This window comes from Cibotium barometz, chromosome 34, assembly GCF_041138505.1.
Source record: "Cibotium barometz isolate CiBa-2024 chromosome 34, ASM4113850v1, whole genome shotgun sequence".
Classification (NCBI taxonomy): domain Eukaryota; kingdom Viridiplantae; phylum Streptophyta; class Polypodiopsida; order Cyatheales; family Cibotiaceae; genus Cibotium; species Cibotium barometz.
This window is the reverse complement of record NC_141079.1, coordinates 1324515-1343760: the sequence shown is the minus strand read 5'-3', so window position 1 is coordinate 1343760 and position 19246 is coordinate 1324515. Positions and strand designations below refer to the sequence as shown.

The window sequence follows — 19246 nt, the reverse complement described above, 5'->3', positions numbered from 1 at the left end:
CTCTAATCCCGTTGAGGGAAAATTTGATGAGAAGATTTCATTTTCACTTTCATACGAGAAGCCGATCTCATCAATTGAACCGGCCCAAGGCTAAGTCGAAAACCTACCTTTTCTTGCACACTGCCTTAGATCCACAAGCAATAAATGCTCATCAAAACATATCTACACCAAATGCACAAATACTTAAGAAATGCCATTAAAACCAGATCTTCAAAATATCAAATATTCTAAAATAGCCACACACACCACTGTATACATCTCATTTACACTTGCACTTTAATTTCTCTTAAAATATTCTTAAATGAAAGAAATAAAAATTCCTCTTGTTCATTGGCCACAAATTTTGCAAGTCCCAAAAAAAAACTCCCAAGACCAAAAAAAGAACATTAACTAATGTGACAAAGGCAATTAAGCAAGAAGTGGTTAATTAATGCTAAAACTAACGTCATCACGATTTTTAGGGACTTTAAACGTCACCACGAAGTTAAACATGAGCTGCAGATCACACAGATTCCACGATTTCGAGCTGCCATAGAAATTCGCGAGGTGAGTACCGATTTATAAATATGCCAATTTTTCTTTTCGATCATTTTCATTGAATCAATCTCGAGCGTCACTCTCTTGCTGGCAAATCCCTATTTTACAGGGGAATCGGATTAAATAGTACTCCTGTAGATGCTTAATTTGTGAACTGCTAAATCCTACTGTATTGTATGGATGGCTGCCGCCTCTAGATGTGTTAAACTGCACATGAGATTCTGAGCATTTGAGGAAGTACAGTTTGCTTGTGGTGGGCAGTGTCCGTCTCAAGGAGTTGCCGGGCCGTGGCAAGTGCACTTCTGGCCTCACCCCATTGAAAGATGTGAGAGCACGGAGACTCTCCATTAAAGTGGGTGAGGGACAGCTGCCAGAGGTGGTTGAGATACAGCTGTACACTTTCTCGCGTATGTGCGTGCTCACACACACACACAACACACACACACTCTTTCTCTCTCTCTCTCTTTTTGTAAAAGGCTATGTTCTATTGCTTCACTGTACAAAGAAAGAAGTCCTCAAAAAAGAGGTAAACTTCTTAAAGAGCGGTCACATAAGCTAAAAGCACCTAAAAAACAAAGCCAACTAGCCATCGTCTATCTGATCAAGGTGGATGGACTCAAACAAAGACTGATGCAAGGATTGACGAAAGTAGGGATAGGGTTCAATCCTTACATAATGAAAAACCAACTGATTTCTTCCATGATCCAAGTTGTCCATAAAGCCCAATATCTAGTCGAGATTAGAAAGGGCTGTGCATGATCCAACTGATTTCTTCCATGCCAAGTTGTCCATAAAGCCCAATATCTAGTCGAGATCAGAAAGGGCTGTGCATGATCCAATGTAGAAGGCCACATGCCAAAGAACCAAAAAAATTTGGAGAAGGAATACCTTGGAAATCTGAGTCAAAGAAAATGTGAAATTTGGCAAAGGAAACTTTTGGTATGCGGACAAGACCAAAGAAGATGCATCACTATTTCCTTTATGCAAGGGCAAGAAGGAAATTTTGGTGCAGCTATGTGTCTTTTTTCAAAGAAGTTCTCCAACTGGGAGCACTTCCAACAAGCATCGCCATAAAAATAATCTACATTTGAGTAATTTACTATACCAAATTTTCTTTAGACTTTGTTTCTTTCTATTTGCTACTTCCCTTAGTGCTAGGCTTCATTATGGCTGAGTCTGTCCTACATCTCCAGAGGTTTGACAGAAACTCAGTACGAAGGGCTTTGTGTGAATATATGCTCTTATGTATGTGTGTGTGTGTGTGTGTGTGTGGAGTGCATGTGCGAGAGCATATCTTGATACAGAGTTCTACACCCACTTGTGGGCACTGATGACGTTAGTGGAGATGTTGTAGTATCTAGTCCATACTATGCATAATGGAGTTGATAGTTATATAGTCTTGTGGGTTGACTACCATGAGTATATAACATGCACGTTCACAAAAGGTGAATTTGGGCATGTTCCTGGATTCATCTAGGTATATATATATATATATTTGTTTCCACCAACATGCTGTCTTATTGAGGAGCTAAATCTTATTAACTCGATCGACAAACCAAGGCGCAAGAATAATCAACCTATAGATCAAAGTAGCCGAAACCTTAGGGAAAGAGAATCTAGGATAATGTACATGATCTGCCCTATGGAAAATCAAATCCAATCCTCCGTGGCAAGTGCACTTCTGGTGATCATCTTAGTGATCAATGTATAGGTGACTGGCATCAAGGTAATAGTGCGCCAATCAAAAGTTTTTGACACAAATCCTTTTTTAGCACCAATCTTATTAATCCCTCTTGCCAAGCGGAAGGCATGATGCCCGAATTCCAAGCCTCATTGATCATAAGCAAAAGTGATTCTTCCATCATAGGCCAGAACTGCAAAAAGAACTCCACAGTGAATCCATCCCATCTTGGAGTCTTCCATTTACCAAGCGCCTTTAGTGCCCTGTGTACATGGACTCCAAATCAACTGCTTCATCCATATCCATTGTAAGAAACAAGAGACATAAGCTCTTGCCTAGCCGTACGAATATCAAGAATCATCTGGGGCGGTGTTGCAAAAACATGCTGAAAATGCATAACACATTCATGCTCTAGTTGGTATATGTCATGTGTCCAATTGCTATCCTCTTTCATCACTCTAGATATACATTGTTTTTGTTTGGAAACATGCAAGCTTTAAAAAAAAGCTTTGGATGAACAACCCTTATCCAAAAGGGGTTTTTGGCGTGATCTTGACTTGCCATTTCTGCAATTTCCGATGATCATTGAGAGCCAATGCATGCTTTGCATAGACAATACGATCCTTCTCTTCCCGAGATAGCATGTGAGTATGACTGATCTCCTCCAGAAACTGCAGCATATTCTTTAGCTGATATATACGTTGCCTTTCATCCCCCAAATACCATTTGCCATATTCATTGATAACTCTTTGCATACGGGCAGCAAAATGATACCATGCAATGTCTATGTTCTCATACATTTCAGCTTGCAAGGTGTTGATAATATCAATTGAAACTCGCGGCGGTGCCCGGGGGACTAGGGCCTTTGACACACTTGTTGATACCATCAATGCATATTAAACCATTTAAACATGGCCACAGTCTTAACACATATCCATCATCACTTTGCATAAAACATAAAAGCGATAAAACATCCACAAATGCTGAAAATGGAGCTTGCACATGTGACACCACATAGAGGCCGGAATGGGCCGATCCTCCCCTTGGAGTATTTTATTACCCAAGGAGAATAATATCATGTACAAGCTTTGAGGGCCTTACTCTCCCCATGGGAGATGCCGGATTATCCATATACAAATGCCATAACATAGCCCAACACGAGACAGCCGAGCCGGAACACAGGCTGTAGAAACGCTGAACCAACAATATAATCCATATACCTCTGTGTGGGTACTGATTCTTCCCCAAAAACCACGGGTCTTCATGCAATAAAGTTGGTACAACAAGTACAACTCTCCATTCAACCGGTACAGTAGGTACAGTGGCTGGTATAGCCAGTGCAGTGGCAAGTACAACAAGTACAAATATTGGTACATCAAGTGTAGTGACTGGTACAGCAAGTACAGTGGTTGGTACAACCGGTATAATGGTTGGTACAGCAAGTACAACAAGTACAAGGACTGATACAACCAGTACATTGGTTGGTACAACAGGTACAAGGACTGGTACAACAAGTACAATGGCTAGAAATCATAATAAATGATTAAATACCCTTGACTTTAGTATTTCTTCGCAATGGAAGCCTCCAAAACAGTCCCCAACAGCCGATATTCTTCATGGGCAGCCTTCAAGAGAGAGAGAAAGAGAGTAGCCATCATTAGGGCAGCCTGTAACGGTGGTAGAGGCTAGTGTGCAGCAAGAGAGCCTTCATTAATGAAGAGAGAGGGCTCCAATTTATAGATTTGGACCTCCCATGAGCTAAAATGGCAAGAGAAGGCTACAATGACAAGTGGAGAGCCACACAATAGCTGGAGTGACAAGTGTGAGACCACTTGTCTCACTTTGATCCACTTTCTTGCCACATGTCCCAATCTAAGAGATGGGTTCTCCCATAATCTTTACCTCTAAAAATATCCCAACTAGTAGACATTTTGTCATAGGTACTTTGCCAACTCTTGGTATCTGCTCAATTCCAGATGTAATGACGCGAACAGAATTTCCATCGGAGTTGGGCCAAAAATAGCAACTCTCCTAAATTTTAGGAGTGTGGTCCTTTGTATTCTAGGATAATCCCCCATTCCCAAAGCTTGTACTTTCCAAATATTTAGACATCCTAGAGTCCACCAGACCCTTTTCATACTGGGAAATGTCGAGGCTGGTGACATCCTCCCCAGCTTCTTAAAAGTTGTCCGCAACTTTAAGCTTCAAGCCATATATTCAAGATATAATCATGTCCCATCAAGTGGGCGAGACGAGACAGTCTCAAAAGTCCAATATAACTGAAGAATCCATGTCCCAAAGAAATGGGTGAGACTAAATAAGTCTCCATAATACCAATATCAAAATCATGTCCCAAAATAAATGGGCGAGAATTCCATGGAAGATATGCTAGACACAGACACAAGAGCCAATTGTGTCTCAATCACCAATATCAATGAGATAATCATATGTCAATGAAAATCACCAACCAGGTGCTAAGACACTTAAATAAGTGCCATGCACAAGAAACTAGTGCCTCGCACAGAAACATGTGCTATGCACACAAACTGGTGCCATTCAAGAGCACAAACCATGGTGACAGAAAAGCTGGTTCTCCATAGTTTTGGCAATCCTTTCTCCCAATCCCAACAATTCCCATGTTCTCCCATACAATCCCAACTCTGATCAACAAGCATGGTGTGGAAACAGTAAAACATTCACTCCACAATCGCAACACGAATCCACGTGTATGGTGGAGTGTTCATTGAATTGCCCTCTCACAATCCCAACATGAATCCACATGCATGGTGAGATGAACAATGAACGTCTTGGCCTCTGTATGGGAAGATAGTGATTCTAATATGGCATAAAGATAAATAAATCCATGTCCCAAATAAATGGGCGAGACAAAACAGTCCCATAAGTCAAGATATCATAATCATGTGCCAAGTAAATGGGCGAGACAATCAGTCCCATAAGTCCAGATATCATAATCCATGTCCCAAGTAAATGGGCGAGACAAAATAAGTCTCCAGCCAACAAGGCATCGGTCCACATGACCCTTGGCATAGACATAAGTCCCGTGCCAACCAAGCGTCATGTCCACTTTACCACTTGCACTTTGTGTTGGTACTGTGACCACACACCTTGGATGAGAGGTGGGCTTAAGTAATAAGATAAAACAATCACTCACAGGCATAGATAACGTGGTGTTCCATAAGCATTTCTGCTACACATAGTTTATAGGCATTTCAGCCACCAATAGTTTGTAGGCATTTCGGCCACCAACTCACACTACCCTCTCAAGTGTCTATGTTCCCTTCCATCTGCTCTGTATTGTTCCACCCAGATATGGTAGAAACAATCTTCAAGAGAGCACGTAGGACAAGAGAACACTACACACGGCATGTGCTGCTCGACACTACCCTCTGAAGTGCCCATGTTCCCTTCCATCTGCTCTCTATTGTTCCACCCACACATGGTAGAAACAATCTTCAAGAGAGCACGTAGGACAAGAGAATACTACACAGGGTATGTGAACCATGAGTTTCATAAGTCCAATGCATCCCAAATAAAGGGAGCCATAAAGAATAATCCATCCCAGTAAAAGGGAGTCATAAACATAATCCATAAACCTGAGGATGGATCCAAATCCCTAGAAAAGAAGTCCAGGAATCCATAGACTTGTATACCATAATCCTTGTATACCATAACTCTTACCACATACTCCGTGCTAACCACACACCTTAGAGTAGAGGTGGACTTTTATCCATAAAAGCATTATATCCATGAGATATCCAAATATTTCTTCTCTATAAACTGGGACAGATTCATCCATAATCTTGTCCAAGAAAGAAATCTCCATAGATATAATCCATCCCAATAAAGGGAGCCATAAACAATGTTTCCCTGAAACCATCTCAAGGCAAACAACACCACCTTTCTCCTTGCATGGCTATACAAGGGTTAGTGAACATCAAAAACACTTCATAGTAAATAGCCAAAGCACCAACTTTGCAAACTCAAAGTATTCTTAGCTTTTCTTTGCTAGGTTGGTCATGAAGCCAAATGAAATATCTCCTTACCATATCCTTAAGATATCCCGAGATATATCTCCATATAGCTTGTCTGTAAGCTTGATAATATGATCCACAATATCCATATGGAAAGAGTGCTAAACGTGTGCACACTGCAAATAAAGCCAACTCCACACTGCAAATAAAGCCAACTCCACACTTCCAAGATAAAATTTTGTGAATTCATAAATCCTTAGATCAACAAGCTGTCTACTGCTCATGCTCTTGCTTCATACGCTATGAAGCGGCTGGCCATGCTTAACAGCAACGATGGTAAGTGTGGTTCCCACTTGAGATCTTTTCTCTTCCTTATTGATAGAAGGAAGCCTCCGCTTCCTTCCAAGGAAGCCTATGCTCTGATACCAATGAAACTCGCGGCGGTGCCCGGGGGACTAGGGCCTTTGACACACTTGTTGATACCGTCAATGCATATTAAAACATTTAAACATGGCCACAGTCTTAACACATATCCATCATCACTTTGTATAAAACATAAAAGCGATAAAACATCCACAAATGCTGAAAATGGAGCTTGCACATGTGACACCACATAGAGGCCGGAATGGGCCGACCCCCCCTTGGAGTATTTTATTACCCAAGGAGAATAATATCATGTACAAGCTTTGAGGGCCTTACTCTCCCCATGGGAGATGCCGGATTATCCATATACAAATGCCATAACATAGCCCAACACGAGACAGCCGAGCCGGAACACAGGCTGTAGAAATGCTGAACCAACAATATAATCCATATACCTCCGTGTGGGTACTGATTCTTCCCCAAAAACCATAGGTCTTCATGCAATAAAGTTGGTACAGCAAGTACAACTCTCCATTCAGCCGGTACAGCAGGTACAGTGGCTGGTACAGTAGGTACAGTGGTCGGTACAGCTAGTACAGTGGCAAGTACAACAGGTACAAATATTGGTACATCAAGTGCAGTGATTGGTACAGCAAGTACAATGGCTGGTATAGCCGGTACAATGGTTGGTACAGTAGGTACAACAAGTACAAGGGCTGATACAGCCAGTACATTGGTTGGTACAACAGGTACAAGGGCTGGTACAACAAGTACAATGGCTAGAAATCATAATAAATGATTAAATACCCTTGCCTTCAGTATTTCTTCGCAATGGAAGCCTCCAAAACAATCCCCAACAGCCGGTATTCTTCATGGGCAGCCTTCAAGAGAGAGAGAAAGAGAGTAGCCATCATTAGGACAGCCTGTAACGGTGGTAGAGGCTAGTGTGCAGCAAGAGAGCCTTCATTAATGAAGTTAGAGGGCTCCAATTTATAGATTTGGGCCTCCCATGAGCTAAAATGGCAAGAGAAGGCTACAATGACAAGTGGAGAGCCATACAATAGCTGGAGTGACAAGTGTGAGGCCACTTGCCTCACTTTGATCCACTTTCTTGCCACATGTCCCAATCTAAGAGATGGGTTCTCCCATAATCTTTACCTCTAAAAATATCCCAACTAGTAGACATTTTGTCATAGGCACTTTGCCAACTCTTGGTATCTGCTCAATTCCAGATGTAATGACGCGAACAGAATTTCCATCGGAGTTGGGCCAAAAATAGCAACTCTCCTAAATTTTAGGAGTGTGGTCCTTTGTATTCTAGGATAATCCCCCATTCCCAAAGCTTGTGCTTTCCAAATATTTAGACATCCTAGAGTCCACCAGACCCTTTTCATACTGGGAATGTCGAGGCTGGTGACATCTAGTCATATCTTGGAACAATGTTTGTGAGCGATAAGAATTGTTTACCAATAGAAGCCGTTTAGTGGGTAAGGAAATCTCATCAAGAGGCATATCAAAGTACAAACCCAACCAAACCGGCGCATGATCAGAAAGGTTCAAAGAGTAATCAATCTACATATGACATGGAAAAGTGTCAACACGATCTGCATGCAAGAGGTACCAGCGATCCAAGCTTGCACGATAATCTGAGTGCGCATTATGTGAAAAGTAAACCTCTCTTATCAGGAGAAGTGGCTGTCCATAAATCTCGCCATCCAAGATCAACCACAACATTTCTTCAGGCCACTTTCTCAGAAGCAAGCATATGTGAATGACCCCGAGTGTTGTCTTGAGGAGAAGGGGAGTTATTAAAATCCCCACGAATAAGTGCATTGGACAGCCAAGGATACCGACTCATAAATTGCCACAAATGAGTTCTATGGGCTGAAATTGTAGGGGCATATACAGAGCCAAACTCATAGAGCTCCCTATTGAGCATGCACTGCACAATAATCAGTATGCTATCTAGATCATTATAAGCCACTTGCAAGCTATAAAATTTGTCTAACCAACACACAAACACCAGAAAAAGAACTTAAGCCAGCATAATATATATAGTAACCACAAAAGAAACCTGTCTTGCCAGCCAATTCATACTGGTTATGTTCTTGAAAAAAACATGATATCGGGATGCATCTTATGTACATATTCCCAAGCAAGTCTCCATTTGTTAGAGAAACACAAACCCTGTACATTGTCTGATACACATTTTATAGGTGCATTCATCATGAATAGGAGAAAAGAGAGGGTTAAGAAACCATCATATCTACATCACCCTGCTCGAGTGCCACCTTTCACAACATTAGACCAGAGCATACCAACATCTATCTTTGTAGAGGTAGATGCAATACCAGAAGATGAAGCACGAGTTTGCGTAGAGGAAGGATGAGACCAATGACGGAGTTGTAACTGACGTGGCCATATAATCTTTTTGGCATTAGGGGTTTGCTAGCCGTCCTTATCAAAAGCAGGTCTGCACACATCTATAGCAGCTTTGTCCTTAGAAGACATGTTTGTTTGCACTGCTAGTTGTGTTTGTTGGGGCACTAATTGTCGCTGCACAATTCCTTTTCCTCTAGTCTATATACCAATCATGGTCTTGTTTGACTTATCTTAGATGGAGGGGCATTATCATTGACCAAAGCTGCCGGCGGCAAGCAATCAGCAGCAAGCGGGTGTAATTTGAGGGTGGGGCAGTCATTTGCAAAGTGACAGTGGAAACAAGCTCTTGCAAATGCACCTTGTTTGAGCTCAAAACATTTTTCGCCCATATGCACATCATCAACTTCCATACTTATCGATTCAGGGGTTGGTTTATCTCTGTCCCACAAAACATATGACATTGGGAGGGTAGATAACCGTGCCAAGACTTTGTGCTAGATATGGAAGAGCATCACAGAAAATCACAGGGAAGCCGACAACTTCCACCCAAACCGGACAATGATGCCGCACAAGCGCCTGATAGTAGGGGTCCAAGGTAGAACATGTACCATCTGCTGACCATAGAACAAAGGAGACTTTTGAAATAACTGCTGCTTGAAGTCAGACTGCTTGAGTACCACTTCATAAAAACCACGGGTTGCACAATAAACACCTTCTACATCTAAACCTGCAAGCACCATGTTCAACCACTATCCCACATCCTCCGCAGAGGGCACCCGGCCCAGAAAGAAGAGGATTACAGCCTGTTTAGAGAATTTTTTTTCTTTGGGGAGAATTACATTCTTTGGGATAGTGCACTTTAGTGTAGGTTTGGGCTTCTCCCACTTTGCACCCTGAAAATCCTGATGTAGTACATCATAAAGAAATTGCACAGCAGGATCCTCATGTCTTGGCTTCTTGGAATCTGTGACATCAATATATTTTTCATGCCTTCTTTTCTACCTGGATCAAAATGCAACTGGACGATACACTGGTGCAGACCTGAAAGAGGGAAGTTTTGAAGGAAGCCTCCACTACATTTTTTTGATTTAATGTCTGGTAGTTTTGCAGAAGTGATTAATGTAAAAAAGGGATTATTTGTTCAGGGTGCACAATGCAGAAGCATGATTCTTTGAACTACTTTGAAGCGTGGCTCATGACCCTATTGTTACAAAGAAACCTACTGTAGTCCTGCCAACTGCTGAAAGCTGTTGAAATAGGAAGCCTTGGACTGATCTAGTTATCTTCTGCTCTCTGGGCTGCTTATGAGGGCTGAATCAGATGCTCTTTTGGACTAGATTTCTTTCTCTTAGCTGGCTGCTCCTAAAGATCTGTACAATATGTGTTGAAAGAGGAGAGAGGGGTTCTATGTAAAGACTTCAAAAAGTGGGCCTGCTTTGCACTAGTTTTTATTATTTGCCTTACTTGCATTTGTTTCGTAGGAAGCTTATTATTACCTGTTCTGGGTGCCTTGCCTTACTCCCATAGCTGCTTTTGTGGTAAGTAATCTAGCAAAAGCGTTTACGCATGATTAAGATTTATAAGCACCATGATTTGTTTAGGGTGCACAATGCAGAAGCATGGTTCTTTGAACTACTTTGAAGCGTGGCTCATGGCCCTATTGTTTCAAAGAAACCTACTGTAGTCCTCCCAACTGCTGAAAGGGGTGGGTGAGTCAGCAGTCAGCGAGATGGTGGGGCAGCAGAAGTGGGCGCGCTTGGCGGGTCAGGAAGAGCAGCACACAGGTGGCTCAGGACAGTGGTGGCGGTGAACAGCAGCAACAGATAGGCGACACCTGTAGATGATGACACAGCAGCAAGGAGTCGGCAGCTTTAGACGATGGCAGTGGACGAGGACTGGACGGCAAGTCGTTGGCGGCGCAGCTGTTGCATGTTCTTGTCGGCGAGCAGATGAACATCAGCAGGCTGCTGGCATAAACCCTAATCCTAACTGGCTGGAATCTAGTTCTGATACCATCTTGTTTTTAGAGTTACACAAGAGAGAGGAGCTATGATGGATGAAAGATTTCCATGGTGTTTAGAAAGATGAGAGAGAATAGGACGCTTAGAGAGAGAGTATTTACAAGACTCAATGATAGCTTGATTATGTGTATTGAGCTTACACCAAGTACATGCTTTTGTAGGCTGTAAGCCTTATCTTTTGACTCAAGGGAATCACACACACATACTAGATAAGTGACACATGGCACACTTATCTTATCCACACCTAAGGGTGGGTTCACACACACTAACACACTTAACCCTTTTAGGAGCTGTTCACACATAGACACAAGCGGGTACACAAACAGGGGTACACGTAGACGATGGATACACACGTAGAGACTCCAAAATACCCAACACTCCCATGGCCATCTGGGCTCATCTTGGGCCCCGTTCGGGCCTCTCAATGTCAGGACAGGGTGTCCAAGAAAGTCTACCTACTCCATGTGTGGATTGTTATGAGATAATGGTCTAGTGTAGCATGTAGCCTATTTGGGAGTGTGCCAAATCTAATCCAATGTGACACCTCACCTATAGGATAGCATGTACAGGCCCGTGGGAAGGCACATGCAGTGCCATGTGGTAGGTCGTGGACCTGGTTAACCTTTAGCGACCAACCATGCCTTGTACTTTTCCAAAGTACCATCAGATCTGTATTTTTCTTTGTAAACCCACTTAGTGTCAATTACCTTACGCCTTGGAACAAGGTCCCAAGTGTGGTTTTTCAAGATGAAGCCATATTCTTCTTGTATGGCTAGGCTCCTCAATCTTGAGTACCTCTGTTATCAGAGCAAAATTCACAAGATTCTCCCGAGTCCTGTTTTGCTCCTCTAACCTTCTGGATCTGCAAATATCTTGAGGCGCATCCTCGATGGCTGGAGGTTCTGCTCCATCCAAAAGTTGCTTGCACCCCTTAGGGAATGGCTTATCTTTTTGTGGCACATCATAATCTTGTTCTTCATCTTCAAAATTCATGTCCATAGGAAATGGACATGGGTTGCCATCCATTAGAATGTGAGGAAACCCATGCTGCATTGGAGATTGTTTTGCTTTGTCCTTGTTGCATGATAAAGAAGAAGGGAGCTCCTTCTTGATTTGACATGGTTGTTCTTGGAATACCACGTCATGGCTCACTATGATCTTCTTTGCCTGAGGATCATAGAGTCGATATCCCTTCGACTCCATGCTGTAACCCAAGAAGATGCATTTCCGGCTTTTGGGATCCAATTTGGTTCTCTGAGCATATGGTGCACCTGAAGGTTTCTTACCCGAGTAGGCTTGTAATGATGTCATCCCTTTGACGGCCTTTGTTGCACTCTTGTTAAGAATGTACACAGTCGTGTTAATTGCCTTAGCCCAAAAGGATTTAGGTAGATTCCTGCCATTAAGCATACTCCTTGCCATCTCAACAATAGCACGATTCTTGCGCTGTGCAACACCATTTTACTGCGGAGTTTGAGCGGTAGTGAGCTATCACTTTATGCCTCTTTCTTTGCTGAAACCCAAGAATTCATGAGACATGAATTTTCCTCCTCGGTTTGTTCTAAACTACTTCAATGTTGTTCCTGTCTTAGTTTCAACCAATGCAAGCCATTCCTTAAACTTTCGAAAAGCCTGAGACTTTTCCTTAAAGTTTGCTGCTACTCAAGTCGGTCTAGACTGCAAACGCCGAAAACTCATACAAGTTGTTCCTCTGAATGCCCTTTGCAATGATCTTATTATCTCCATTAAGAATGATTGCACCATTCTTGTCGAAGTGAACCTGCAAGTGACGGTTGGTGCTGAGACAAAAAGGAGGTTTCTCTTTATATCTGGAACCCAAAGAACATTTGAAAGACTTTTTGTACAACCTTCTTTAGACATAATTGAAATAGTACTTGAACCTTTTATTGGGAGCTTTGCGTCATTGCCCACTGCCACCATGATGTTATCTCCCACAGGCTTTAAGGAAGAATACCAATCCTTTTTAAGCATGATTGGATTCTTTGTTGGAAATTGGGTGTGGGCCAAGTCTCGGGAGGTCGCCCATTCCCGTTGTGTTCATGCCGATGCACGCTTAACTGGAGGTTTCCACAAATTGCTCTAGCCATCTAGACCCCAAAACCTTAAGGTGAAGGAGACCTCCAGTCTATCCATTTTGTGGAAATCTCCTAGTGCTACACTTTGGCACCGCTTTTCTTAACACCCCCCCTAGGTGCCAACTTGTCCACTTTTTCTTAGCTCAGAGGTTGAAGTTTGAACTTGTCCATGTTTTTCTTGGCTTAGAGGCTCAACTTGGCTTCTGTTGTGGCTTAGAGGTTATACTTCAACCCATGGTTTTGATACCATTTTGGAAATTAGGTGGGGACTAAGTCCCGGAAGGTCACCCATCCCAGTTGTCTTCACGCCAATGCGTGCTTAACTGGAGGTCTCCACAAATTACTCTAGCCATCCAGACCCCAAAACCTTAAGGGGATGGAGACCTCTGGTCTTAGGCGGCAATACTCTTAGACAGCGAGACGAGCGAGATTCGGGGGTAGCACACTCGTGCCGATTGCAGCCATCTAGTCATGGAGATCTTTGATTCTGGTGAGAAACACCTCCCTTGTTTCACCTTCATTCAGCTTTTCTTGTTGAAGTTGATTTTCAAGATTCTGAAACCTTGAGGGATTAATGGTCTTGTACTGGCTCTGCAACAAGGTCCATGCTTCTGCAGCTCGGGAGACATGTTGAACCATGGCCAACACACTATTCTCGACGCTCGTGACGATGGCACAGAGAGCATCTGAATCCCTTCGTCTCCAAGCTTGGACAAGTCGGCACAGCAGGTGGTTCATGGTTGCTCTCTGCATCCCTTGGTGGTAGTGGGTGAATATCAACACCAATGACGGTGTCCCAAAGCTCATAGGAGGAAAGAATAGCCTTAAGCTGGAAATTCCAGAGAGGATAATTGGTGCCGTTGAGCTTTCCATGAACATTGAATGGTGGTGGGTGGGGTCTTGCGGAAGGTGCCATTTCTCTAAGGGACTGCTAGACAACAATTAGAGAAGAAGTTTTGTACCAAGCCAGAGTTGTGATACCATGTAAGAGAATACGTCGTGTGGTGTATACAAGAGAATACTCACAAGAAGTAGGATCTTTCACAACACAACTTTAAAAACTCAAATTGCACAATAACAAAGATAGAGAAGAATAGTGTATTACTGAAGTGATACAATAGATGGCAAATCCCCACACCTGTGTGCTTCTGTGAAGGGAGCTTCGATGGCTGATCTAGAACTGCTAAGACGGAGGTTGTATGCTAGTAGAAGCTAGGAAGTAAACTTATAGTGATGACTGATGAATTGTGTGGAGAAGGGGCTAGTTGTGTATCTATATAGGCTTGTATACGCGGGGTGGCCCTAACATGGGTGTGTAGGTCCGCGGTCATATTCGGTGCCACCGTGTGTGGTGTAGACTTGGCTCATAAAGATGTACTAGATTCTGCGTAGTAGTTTTCCCACCTCCCATGGCCATCCGGGCTCATCTTGGGTCCCGTTCGGGCCCCCCAATGTCAAGACAAGGTGTCCAAGAGTAAAGTCTACCTACTCCATATGTTGACCGTTATGAGATAGCAGTCCAGTGTAGCATGTAGCCTGTTTGGTAGTGTAACCTAATCCAAGCCGTCTCTAAACCATATGGCCTCATAGGCCACCTTCTCGTGTGAATATGGGGATGCTGGGGGCACCCGAGCTGCTCAACCATGGCTACACCTCATAATGGGGGCCATACAAACATGAGCTAGCAAGTGCTTGGACAATACAATATGTGGGTACAACATTGATATCCAACAGTTCATGCCCCTGTTTTGGACATTGAAATTGCTAAAAGCAAACTTTAACGCCCATGTTGTTTTAGGAAAGGTCGCCTCTCTGTGAAGTGCCTACACATGTACACATGTAGCCTAGCGTGGGTGCCCACCTGGCCATGGACCTTCCTAGCTAGTACAGAAGCCCCAAAAGGGCCATATGTACAGTATGTTGTATGGCCTTCTGTACGACACACTACACTCCAAGTTTATTGACAGACTGGGAGGGGTCGGAGCTATACTTGGAGACATGTTGGTGCTTACCCTACTCTATGTAGATGACACTGTGCTGATGTCTAGCTCCTATGAGGGGCTGCATAAGCTTTCAGGCTCACTTACAGGGACCGTACACCGAGAGATGGCTTTTTGACACCTTAGTGACACCAGCAGCGATGTATGGGGCAGATTTTTGGGGTCCCGATCTTGGTGGAGAGGATTAGAGGAGGGTGGAGAGGCTACAGGTTATGATGTATTCATGTATGATCAGGAGCAAACCATCAGTGCCTCATGCCATTGTTTTAATTGAGTTTGCAGCCTCCCTGCTAGTTGTTGATGCCCTATTTGATCCAATCACATATATACCGAGGGTCTACTGTTTGAGCAGAGATAGGCTCCCCAGGCTGGCATTGGAGTTATCCCGTTGCCTAGGAGAGGCAGGACACACGCAGACTTGGTACGCCAGGGTCACACAATGGTTTTAGGGACATGGGTTCCATATAGACTGGTTACCTCGTTTCCACTACAGCCTCGATGCTCCTCTCCTACAGCTTACCAAGCAGAACATTAATCACCTCATCTGTACAGATCTATCTAGACTAGAGACACACATCACATGGGTAGCACTGCAAAAGGATATCCCACATGAGGAGAGGACATGCACAGTATGCACCACAGCAGCAGCAGAGGATGAGGCCCATTATAAGTTCAGTTGCCCGGCTTACTACGAGATACGGGGGAGATTCCACTGCCTCTTTCGAGAGGGATTCGGACCACTTACACGGGTGATACAGTTTGAGGATCAGAGGTGCTTGGGCATGTACTTGATGGAGCTCAGACGACATAGGGATGTAGTGTTGAGGCAGCATGCTGAGAGACAGCCCCGGCTTCGACAGGACAACTCAAAGAGAGCCTCACAGATTTCTTTGTGGTACACACATCCACATCAGAATCCACTACCCACAACAGTTCCTCTACTACGACATCAGAGCCCACCACCCGTACCCACGCTCTAGCTCCATGCCCCAGAGGAGTTCTTAGTGAGAGCTCGATCCATTCTGCAAGCCAGATGTCCCCGACCCAGAGCATTAGGTCCCCCCACCACATAGAGACAGATTCGTGAGGTTCTCTGCTGACATGACACGCTCCCATCGCAGAGGCCTGACATTCACTCCACCATCAGATCGGTTCTGGCTGAGGTGGGTATTGTCATTAGCTGATCACAACATATCTCACTCTACACAGGATCATCTGTTGATCACATGCACTATCAGATGTTTTTTCTTTCAGTTTTCCATGGCTCAGTATATCCATGGTACCATTGTATTGCTTTTGGTCTCATAGGCCCTTGGGGTCTTCCGTAGACGTTAATATAACTTTCTTTCTTTCTTTCTTTCTCATCAGCCCCGGATTCAGGAGATCTTGGCCCGCCATTGAGCAGCCTCATCCTCACAGCAGACTATCGACATCTCTAGCCTTCTTATATCACCCATGATGGACATCCTGGATGGGCCCTTGCCTGGCATACAAGGTTGATTGAGTGTTTTTATTCAGCTCTCCCGTATCCCATCACTTATTGTACCCTATACCTTGCATGGTATTTTCTAGATTTTTCATCTTGTATAATCTCAGAGTCTGAGATCTTAGCTTTCAGTTTTCAGTTTTAGTTTACTGTTGCTTTTTCTTATTTCATCCATGACGAGATTTCATGGACACTATGTACAACATCATTTTGGTCTCATAGTCCCTTTGGGTCTTTTGAAGATGTGAATATAACTTTCCTTCTTTCTCCTTTGTGCGCTCTTCTCCATACAGTCAGTCCCATGCACACACAAGCAGCCCTAAACCTGTAAAAAGCGTTTCTAAGCCATCCCATAGCACATGAACAGTAGGCTGCATCAAACCTAAAAAGCTAGAGTTTTTGTGTGTGCCACTTGCAGAGAGTTTGTACACAAACTCAGGCCAATAAGGTAATCAAACCTCTGTACATGATGTCTGGACAGCCAAACCCACTTCTCAGGTCAAAAACCAGGCCTCATAAAAAACCCCACTTGTGTGCATCAAAGACCTGAAAAGCACCATGCAACTTGACATGTACATGGCAAAAAGCACTTGCTTTGTCATAGATATGCTGCAGTACAGAGACCACCTCAGGCATTTCTAACCACGCCGTGCTCCATACTACCGGGCCTTGGAAGACAAGAAAGCAGCCCACAGATTAGAGCCCCCAGAAGATCGAGGTGATGGATTTTCTCATCTCCTTGTTGTGGAGTGTTTCCCGACTTAATACCAGCAGGTCTACCTGTGATACCAATGTAAGATCCATGTAAGAGCCTTGTCTAGCAGACACCTGCGACTAAGTAAAACATGGAAACATATAGATACTGGCATCTAGCTCACCGCTCAATGATAGAGCCATTCAAGCTCACCCCTGAGCATGGAGGTTAGTAGCATCAAAGACATGGCTGCACGTGCAAAGCCCTGGTGTCACATATCACCTGGACACACCCCTCCGGTGTAGGGCACGGAGTAGTCTCTCGGGTTTGAGGAGCTCTTCCTCAAACCAATTCCAAAGGTCACTTATATAGGCCTCCTATAAACTAGGCGCTATATTTAGACCATGCCTCATAAATACCACTAATCTCCCCATAAGATGCCTAACCCCCAGTCCTTGGTCAGCCTAATTTGTAAGTTAGACCTGTCAAACCTGCTTGGGACTCGGGATGTAGTGTGTGCGCATGCCCCGCACCGGGGGGGGGGGGGGGGGGGGGGGGGGGGGGCGTGGGGGGGGTGGGTGTGCAGGGCAATAATTGTGCTGCAGCACAAGGGGGAGCATGTGGTGGCACAGGGGCGGAAATTGGGCATTTCCAATAACGTTAAGGAGATAGTAAAGTAGAGGATAACAGCTAAACACTTCGTCTGACAGTTGGATGATCGACTAGTCTAGAGAGACTGGTGAGAGAGGGTTACTAAGGCTTTGGATCCGGTAGGCGCTCTTATGCATGGAAGCTTGCCATAGTTATATCAGGAAAAGTGTTGTTTTTTTGTTGCAATTTTGCCGTGTTAAAAAAATAAAAATAAATTATGATCTTGCGGTTCATAGAGGCGGCCTGAAAATTTTGATGTTTTAGTTGATGTTTTAGTTTTATGTGCAATTTTTGGAGCAGGCAGTTCAAGTCTGATATGGAGAGTGCATTGGCTCCGTGCACACGTTCACCACTTACAAACAACTTTTGGATTTATGCTGCTACATCAAGAAAGCAGGTTTTAGATTATGCTCTGGGAAAGCCTTTATTTCTCAGGAAAACCTTTGAATATAGTAGCAGGCGAGTGGCTGCCTTTCCCAGAAGACGTTCAGAAGAGAGAGCTCTCTTCACGGATGGGGCACTAAATTGTAGAAGGACTTTACAAGTACTGAGCAAGATCAGGAAAGGAGGAAAATCAGACAACAGTGGGGATAACGTGTCCCGTTATGGCCATCCTTTTGCTAATGGCAGTTCTGGCTTAGGTTCTCCTGTTCCTTTAGAGCAGCAGCCAGTTAATGAGTATCAAAATCTTGTAGAATCAGTGCTCTTCTCCTGGGCAGTTGGAGATCTTTGGGTATACAGCTTGAAGTTGTCAGCAATCGGTGCTGCAGTCACTGTGTTGTTGGGATGGCCAGTTATGGCATCTAATTTGGATCCAGAGAAAGAGTTTCTTAAATGTGGGATGGGAGCTCTCTGTGGGGGCCTTTTGGCAGTGACATTAGCAGCTCTGAGAATGTACCTTGGTTGGGCGTATGTGGGAAATCGCCTTTTTAGTGCGACAGTTGAATGTACGCTTCTTACCTGCTCTAAAGAATAGTTTACAATAGTGCACATGTACGCAACTTTGTTTAATTCTTCCTTTTGAAATCACAAAAAGTTTTTTTTTTCCTTGCATGTGCCCTCAACTTTGTAAGCTTTTTGTGGCATTGGAATTTATTTAGTTGACCTGATAATGCAATTTCCACAAGCATTTATTGATGAGTTTAAAAGGAGTTAAGTTGATTGCATGTGAGGTTGGAGAAGATATGGATGTAAGTAATGATGCCATCAATATCTTAGACTTGAAGGTGATCCACCCCAAGCACTCTTTTGTTGTTTGTGCACATTGATCTGTAAGCTTTTCAGGTATAGTTATGGAAAGAATTGCACTAAGTCCCAACGGCCAAGACCCCCCTGATGAACCA

General features: G+C 43.7%; 1 protein-coding gene across 1 annotated transcript; it reads left to right on the top strand.

Annotated features, from left to right (window-relative positions):
- The first annotated feature begins 412 nt into the window (after positions 1-412).
- On the top strand, positions 413-18894 carry LOC147618596 (protein CONSERVED IN THE GREEN LINEAGE AND DIATOMS 27, chloroplastic-like). Its single transcript, XM_086774435.1, has 2 exons — positions 413-546; positions 18204-18894. Exon 2 carries the CDS (start codon positions 18220-18222, stop codon positions 18877-18879), a length of 660 nt encoding a protein of 219 aa, XP_086630561.1. The 5' UTR covers positions 413-546; positions 18204-18219; the 3' UTR covers positions 18880-18894.
- Positions 18895-19246: the final 352 nt, after the last annotated feature.